Genomic DNA, 8706 nt, shown 5'->3' on the forward strand with positions numbered 1-8706 from the left:
GGTTAAGTTATAAATCTAGTCTAGGGTTTTATAACATGGGCCAGAATAAATTTTACGTTTTTTTCCGCGGGCCGTAGTAGTTAATTGACGCCTTCTTGTGACTTGTAATTTTTTTAGTCTGCAAATATGAAATAAATAAATAAAAAGTTAATTACTACATTTATTTCTCTTATCGTTTTCGAAAATTACAAAGAATTGGAAAAATAACTATTAATTAGTTATTTTTCCAATTTAATAATCTATTAAAGATCTCGCGGGCCGGATAGAGACTTTACGCGAGCCGTAGCTGGCCCGCGAGCCGGGGGTTGCCCTCCGTTGATCTAGTCTACTTATGGTTCACATAATCGGGCGAGGGCGGCCGAATATCTAGCAGGCAGGCGGCTAACAGCCCACAATCGGTCCGGGATATAAAATTAGAAGCTTTATGTGTGAAGCATCCACCAGCTAAACCGTGACGTTGGTGCTCTGTAAAGCGCATGCGCCAATGCCTATAATCTGGGTGCTTGGAAGTTGACAGGCAGGTGGCTAACAGCTCAGAACCGGTCCGGGATATAACATTAGATGCTTTATGCGTGTGTTGCTTCTATCAGTTAAACCGGGTGAGGTTGGTGCTCCGTAAACCGCATGTGCCAATGCCTATATAATCCGGCTAATTGGAGAGTGACCCGGTTTCGACACTCCTTCCGCCACTGAATTATTCGAATATACAATAACAATCTTATCGTTTTTTTTCACATGTAGTATAGAAATTTGTAAAAGATACATAATGCAGTTATAATAAAATATTACTTTTAATTAATGCAAAGTAGGTTAAAATATGAAAATTTATATTTTATAAAATACAAGGGAAGGTCATTGGAAGGTGGAATCGGCGCTTCCATCGCTTTCAATGACGGCACGCCACTGCCACGTGGTGAGTTCTGGGTTGTCCTTCGTCTGGAAATTACGAACGGCAGGCAAAGAGCTGCTTGTTCCATTTCATCCATTCGGCCGCTGCTGCGCAGCTTTCTTATGCCGTTTAACCTTGAAAACCCAAAGTGGATTTGTGTTTCGTTGAAAAAGTCGAGTACAAAATCAAATTTAAATTTATTATAAACTGCTGATAAGTAATTTACAATTGTTCCTTTTGTGATATATTAATTCTAAAATTGAAATATTTTGTTAAATAATACATTCTATTATATTAATTTCCGGTTTCCCGATGGAGTCGGTATTGACCCTTTAAGAGTCGATGAAAGTTTGCGGAAATGGTTAAGACTGCAAATATTTAAAATTTTACACATTTTCCTTGCTCTTAAATAAATCTTTTAAAAATTATATAAGAGGTTATTATATATATATAGTACATACATAATATTGAATGGGTCGACAGTATATATATATATATAGTACATACATAATATTGAATGGGTCGACAGAAAAAACACTTTTTTAAAGATGACTTGATGAAGTGTTTTAAAATACACTTGCGTTCACCATTAGTTCATCCCCTTTCATCACTCAGTCATTATGCGCGAAGCGTCCCCCTAGGCTTCCGCATCACTTGACGTCAGGATAGAAAACACCGCACGGTAACTAGGGCTGTTTTTGTTTAATGTCAGTGTTGTTGTTGTAGGGTCACGCGAGGGTCGGATTCGGGATGGAGGCGATCTGAGAGACGGCGCGTCGAAAGTGAATCGTTCGGATGCGCAAAGGTCTATCTCTCTGGTAAACATTAGTTCTAAATCCTGCCGCTATGGCGAACAGCGCCAATGGCGGCAACTGAGTTTGCTTTTGTTTCAGTGTTTCGTTGAAAATGGAATGCAGTATACGCAATTTAATCTCACCCGATACATGACAGAGTAACCAAACTTTAAATGAAAGAAAGAGTAAAGTTTGAGTTATCAATTGCACTATAAATTAAAATTTTACTTCTGTACCAGTCGCCGTCTTGACTAGTAAGTGTGAGGTTGCCGAATTCGAGATTTCCAAATGTCAGGACTTAACGTATGTGGGGTGAAGGAAAGTGAGGCAAATAGCTGCAGTGACAAACAAACCCGTTTATTTACACTAAATCTTACAATCTAGTGTGTCTTGTGTGTCTTGTCTTCTGGTGGCTCTTGATGGTTCGGTTGTTGGCCCCGGGGCAGACAGTTGATGCTCGACCGTGGGAGGTTGTGACGAATGGTGAAAGCCCGAAGTTCAATCGGATGGTGTCCACTTGTAGAGGCAGGGAAAAGTCTGGACAGTTGATTATAGTTGTTAGCTGGGGAAAGTCTGAACAGTGGTTGACACGGACAGAAGCTGGGAGAAGTCTTCACAAGGGGAGGCAGAGAAAAGTCTTCACAAGGGGAGGCAGAGACAAGTCTCCTTTGCCCTTGAGATCTAGGTTTTTATAAGATCTTTCTCCCCTGGATCTCCAGCTTCTGATTGGTCGGTTTCCTGTCTCTAGGGCAGAAGACCGACCATTTCGAGCTATCAAAGGTTTAAATTCGACACTGTGTTTTATTCCGATCAAGGGAATTTAATCGCAACTTGAAACCTCTGCTCGTATTCAATTGTTTCGAATTCTTATAAGTCTGATACATAATATCAGCGCTGCATCTCCTTTTAAGGTTAAAAAAAGAACATTTTTCTCTCGATTAATAGTTTTAATATTTCCCGATTTAAAGTATCCTTCCAATTTCTACGAGCATCAGAATCAAAAGCTTGTTCCCCTGATTTGACATTTTTATGATATCAAAAACACATGAGCTCGAGTATCGCTCGGGCTTCACATAAGAGTTTTTAAATAACCTAGTAAAAAATTCAGCAACGAGTTGTGAAACTTTCCCGGCTGTTATCTTAATCAAAAATATATTTTATATTATTAAACATTAATAAATTCGTGCGAGGCACCATTATTTATAAGATTTTGTTATAAAAACCTTTTTATTTTAGTGATTGTGTTTTTCAGGAATGAACAAAACAAGACTTAAAGGTCTCATTTAAACAAAGAAAGTTTTTTTTTTTAAATATTAAAACAAAAGATGAATTGTGATGAAAATGTCAAAGTTGAGGGAAATGTAGTTAGAAAGGAATCGGGTTTAGCCGCGAAATTGACCTTTCCCGTGCCCCCCGAAAGGTTTCGAATTGTCACCAGATGACGAGGGAAGGTCAATCAAACAGCGAAATCGGAAGTAAAACGTATAAAAACGCGCGACTTTCTTAGATCTTTGTTTATCTCTCCTGCCACTTGGTGTTTCCGCAAATATCTGCTGTTGGATTTTGATCTTCCTCGGAGTGGCGTTCGCTCCCCTGGAATTGTTCTCCCGCTTCAAGAATCATTCATACTACCAGGACTATCCTTTCGAAGCTGTACAGTGCGCCCCGGGGCCGGCAATCTCGAAAACATCAACGAAAGCTCGAGAGAAAACAGACTAAGGAACTTTCGGATTTTATTTGGTTTCTCTCCGCATTTGACAATTTTCAAATTCCTAAATTCTTTTTATTCTGTGTATTCTTACAGACCAGAATTGGAATAAATTTTAAATTTAGTTTTCATTCCAAACTGCAAGATTTTATTAAGAATTTAAGTTTCTACAAAGGCGTTTTGGAAACACAATACAAATATTTCTTCCATCCTGAATATGTTAATTTGACATTAGTGTAAACTCTATTCAAAAATAAAATATGAAATTGAATTACACGTCAAATCGCTTTTTATTTGACTCTATAGCTACATTAATAATATCGTTACCCAGAAAGAAATCAGTGGAAACAATATTAGCGCAGTTCCAGAAACCATTTCGGAACCATCGCGTTATTTCTAGATTAACTTCTTGAGCCATCTTCCTAAGACTCGTAAACCTCATAAAAACGTATGCCGTCCAATCAGGCGTCAATTCGGCCATTGCTGACCATAATTTATTTTTGGGCTGAGAGCACACGTGATTATCAAAATACCTTTTCAAGCCGCTCAAATTATCAGAATTAGCCCAAAGATGCCTTACTCCAGGAAAGAACAAAATGCTTTCTCCTGCATGAAGAGAATCGAAACCTACGACTAATCTCTTGTTCTCCTTCCACAATTCGTTTAATGTTGTTTTGTAACCATAACTTCTAGGAACCGCGTATTGTCCAACTTCGTTCTCGATTATTTCCATCAGTTTTTTGTACGTTTTAGGTTCATCGTTAAGAAAAAAATGAAAAAGATGAAAATCTATGATGACAATTTCATTCGTAGATTCTAAAAATTTTTTTACGGTCCTTAAAACTTCTCTCACGGTTAAATTCATTCTGACATAGGAATGCGTTATCCAAAACACTTCTGGATTTCCCTTTATAATTCTATAAGTAACTCTGAGATCTAGAAAACGAATCCCGTACATAAGCTGGTTCCAAATGTCTTCGTCTTGGCACATAAACAAAGCTGATTTGCGTGTTTCCTGACTTCTGTTTTCTCTATAATAATTTTAATATGAAAATTATTGATAACTAATTTATGTCAATAATTCTTTAACATTGTAACTAGCATAAATTTGTCATCTTTGATTATATAAGAAAGGGATAAAATTAAATAGGTGTAGGATATGCCGTATTTTATATTATTGATTTGAAAACTATGATAAAAGGAATAGTAACAATGCAAAAAAAAAAAACTGATTTTTACAATGAAAATTTAAACTTACCTTAAGTAAGAACCTGCATTATGTGTCCCTGGTATCATCAGATCAGGTAAGGAGTTGAACCCAATGGTATATTTCATTTCGTACATCCAATTTGGTCTGGCGTAATAGCAATTTTTTACTAATATATTATTATTTTTAACTAAAGCTATCCAATAGCCCATACAATAATCATTATCTTTAGTTATGTTTAAAATGTAATGAGGATAAGAAATGTTAGTTGTAAAAGAGCCTTCCCCTTCTCCATTGATTCTCACTTTGGCTACGGGAATCGAATTTGAGTTTGGTTCTTCGGTGTATAAACCAACCCAGAGATTATTATTTTGAACTAATTCATCGTCTAAAATGATCCAATTTAGTTCTATGTTCCTTTCAATAGTTCGATTTGTTACATTATCATGACGAAGTAAGGAAGATATTGTGATGAAAACTCGAGCATCTTTTCCATCTAAAAATGCGTAATAAGTCAATATTACCAATTAATTTCTATTTTTCCATTAAGTCAACAATTTAGATACAATTTATATTTACCACTTTCAGCACGTTGGAAACAATCATACTTTTCAACATTAAAAATGATTACAGTTAATACGATTACAAAGATGATTCTACGATCGTGAATCATCTTTCTGTAAATATAAAATTGTTTTTAATTTTCAAATAAAATTTGAGGAAATATTTCGTGTATACGCATTTATAAAATTTCCTTACATTTATGAAAGTTTATATTAAAAAAATTAAGGAAAATTCTTTAAATACTTACTCAATTATAACAAAAATAAGTCGACCGAAAAATAGATAAAATAGGCTAGTTTAAAAACTTTCCATCAACCATTCATCTATGGAAGCAATTAACCGTTATGTTTAAAAATAATACAACCAATTTTCTGAAATAATTTAATATAGGCTATCTGTTTTCCCTCATCTTTTCAGATACACGGAGATCAAGCTTTCTATATACTCGTACTGTGCATTCTATTTTATAATAGGCTACTCCTTTTCGGTGAATTTTTTTGATGTTTCACTCAAAAAATCCAATTATTGGTGGTGTCACATCAAAATAATTTTATTCAATAATCAGTTTAGACTATGTTAAATTGCACTGATAATGGGTGACATAAACAATGCAGTTCAAATTCAGGAGAATGTAATTTGAGTATACACTCAGATTGGTATGAATAAAGACCTGAGTTTATACTGATATAATTCGAGTGGGCCATATACGTCATTACGTTGAGTATCAACTCACCTCGCACTCGAGTATCATTGATACCAGCATACCCCTTTCGATTAATACATTCATCAACTTGAACATATCGTTTCGTTGTCGAAACGCGTATGCAACTTATAGATTCAATTACGTACTGACAGTGAAATTTCCATTGCCAGGCAGCATTAACTCCCTGGAATGGGGAGCCGCTGGAAAATGCACGACTCCCGAGTCAGTATTTTTTTTTTTTTTTAATCGACTCCTACTTCTGATCCATAAAAAAATTCGATTCTTCGATTCTCGACTCCGACTCTTCATCCCTGTTAGCTTCTTCCATCGACTCCAGTGCTGGAAATTTTATCCACACATTTCTCAGTAATTTTTACTATCATATCAGCCATTGTTTTTTAGAAGTTGGATTGATCAATGCCTGTATCTCCAGCCACACTGATTTGAAAACCTGGATTGCCGATATGCTTTAAAAGGTTCTAAAAAGTTATTTGAAAAAGCTTCTCCCTGAGTTTTTAAGCTTTCTCTCAAGAAATAATTGGATAGATGCCCAACTTTTTCTCTGCTAAATCTGTATAGTGACTTCCAGTCTCTTTCATCAATGCTACGACGCATTTTATATCTCATATTCGTGTACTTGTGTACTCGACGAAGTTGAATTCATTACCGACCAGACTTCAAATTATCGAAGTAAAAACCCATTACGTAGGTTTGTTTCCCAAGTTTGAATTTAAACTCACGAGTATAAATTAAGTATAAAATAAAAATATAATAGATGGTTTATTATTAGTGCATTAGGGCCGAAGCGACAACTGAGTAAGTCTTGAAGTTGATTCAAAAACAAATATAACTTATCGAAAAATTATATAAATATTTTACCACAGGGGATCAGTATTTTAGTATAAAGTATTGGATTAAAATATACTTACACATTATTTTCTGAAAAAATTAGTAATTTTTGTGAAGAATTCTTTTATGTTTTCACCAAATAACATTTACAACCAATAATGGAAACAAACTCATTCCTTTTTATCTACCTTCTTCATTATCTCGAATTATTGTCTTTTACAATTGTTCGTCGTTCATAACTTACGTGCCGAACAGTGGATGAGGGAGTATAACCTGAACACATAGCCATGAATTTACACCTCGCAAAACGGGCTGGCCGGGTGGAGTTTTTTCTGTTTTTTTTCACTTTTGTAACACCTAAATAGGGGCCAGTAATAGAAAGACATCCCCCTTGGCAGTTCGCCCCTCGAGTCGTGTTGCCGTATACAAACAACAATTACTTACGCTTCTTAAGAATTTATGACGAAAAATAATACTAATTATAAATAAAATTATACAAATCGATTCTGTTAAATTTAATGCTTAAACCGTAGGTGATATGCAAATATACAAATAGAATAAATAGAATAGAAGGCTATTGATCATCTCCATCTTATAATAGTACGCTTACCTTTAAAACTGGATTAGTAGGTTAATAAACTTTGTTAATAAAAATTATAAAAAGTCAAGCAGAAAATTTCAAGTAAAATTCACAAATAACATATGCCTTAAAATTTGTATTCGTTAAATTACACCTTTATTTATTTTTGTTAACTTTAAATTCGAAATTATATAAATATATACGTCTATATTCTAGAATTTATATCAGTAGCGTAACCGGGAGCCTATGGAACCCAGTTTTTCCCTCACCTTTGTGAATAAATAAAAAAAGAACTACGTATATATATACGTAGTTCATTTTTTATTTATTCACAAAGTTTATTCCTTATCCACAACGTTACTGGTTAAATTAACAGTGGTACAAAGTTTGTACGATCTAATTCAAACCCCCTAATATCGGTTCTACTTGACCTACGGATTAACATAGCATATGTGGGTTATACAATACACAAGAATTAATTCTAAAAAAAATAAATTTAAAACGAATAGTAATAAATTCATTTATCTTTGTCAAAATTTCCTATTTAATAACAATTTAACTCAAAAATATCTATTAAAAATACGCAAAATTTGTTCTGATTACATAAATTTACTTACGCTAAGATAGAAGAAAGTTGTATTTGCACCTGTTACTGAACTTAAGTTGAATTTAATTACATTTATCTTTAATTTATCAAATTGACGCAAAAGATAAGAATATCTTTACGCATTTATTAGAGATTCACTTTCTTACGTATAGAGAGGAAGGAGCAGAGAGGGGTATATATGCCCCTGCGCTACGAACTCTTTTAACAGATAGTGACTAATTAAAAAGAATTATCAATGATACGTTAAATGTTACGCTAATACCGTATTAACATCGAAAATGTTTTTTTTACGTCGTTAATATGCTATTAATTAAACATGCAAAATTATATGTAGGCTCCATTGCCTCCTGACTATAATCCATGGTAAGAAGGAAGTGAATCTGTTCAAAGGATTAAAAATATCGTTCTTTTTCATTAAAAAGATTTATATTATTGCATTTGAATAAATAAAGAAGATTTTTGCTTTAATTTTCATTCTAAATGACTTCTTTTTAAAGTTTTTGCCTCCCACGAAGAATTTCAGTGGGAAATGGCCCTGTTAATGTTTCTATCAAATAAATCTATTGATAATTAAATTATTATCATCATCGTTCACAACGAACTATGATTAAAAAAATTATCTTAAAAAATTTTATTTATTTGAGTTTCCGCAGATGATGCTATTCTCACAAAAATAAATTTGTATAATAAAAATAGGAAAATTTTATTTTTTAGGCTGTAATTATATAATTTGTATTTTAAATCAAATCTATTGCGATATTTATAAAATGCCATAGAATAAATATTAATATATTTCATTAAAATT

General features: G+C 33.7%; 1 protein-coding gene across 2 annotated transcripts; it reads right to left on the reverse strand.

The window, feature by feature from the left end:
• Positions 1–3613: 3613 nt before the first annotated feature.
• Positions 3614–7974, reverse strand: LOC136987478 (PI-PLC X domain-containing protein 1-like). 2 transcript variants are annotated; one of them, XM_067285213.1, is made up of 4 exons: positions 7912–7974; positions 5178–5275; positions 4650–5094; positions 3614–4422 (listed from the first exon to the last, which is right to left on the reverse strand). In XM_067285213.1, the coding sequence occupies exons 2-4, from the start codon at positions 5269–5271 to the stop codon at positions 3663–3665; spliced, it is 1299 nt and encodes a 432-aa protein (XP_067141314.1). In that variant the 5' UTR covers positions 5272–5275; positions 7912–7974; the 3' UTR covers positions 3614–3662. The 2 variants fall into 2 exon arrangements, with proteins under 2 accessions (XP_067141314.1, XP_067141315.1); XM_067285214.1 differs by having other exon boundaries at positions 5178–5277; positions 7918–7946.
• Positions 7975–8706: the final 732 nt, after the last annotated feature.

Source organism: Centruroides vittatus, unplaced genomic scaffold, assembly GCF_030686945.1.
Source record: "Centruroides vittatus isolate TY-2023 unplaced genomic scaffold, ASM3068694v2 scaffold_211, whole genome shotgun sequence".
NCBI lineage: Eukaryota > Metazoa > Arthropoda > Arachnida > Scorpiones > Buthidae > Centruroides > Centruroides vittatus.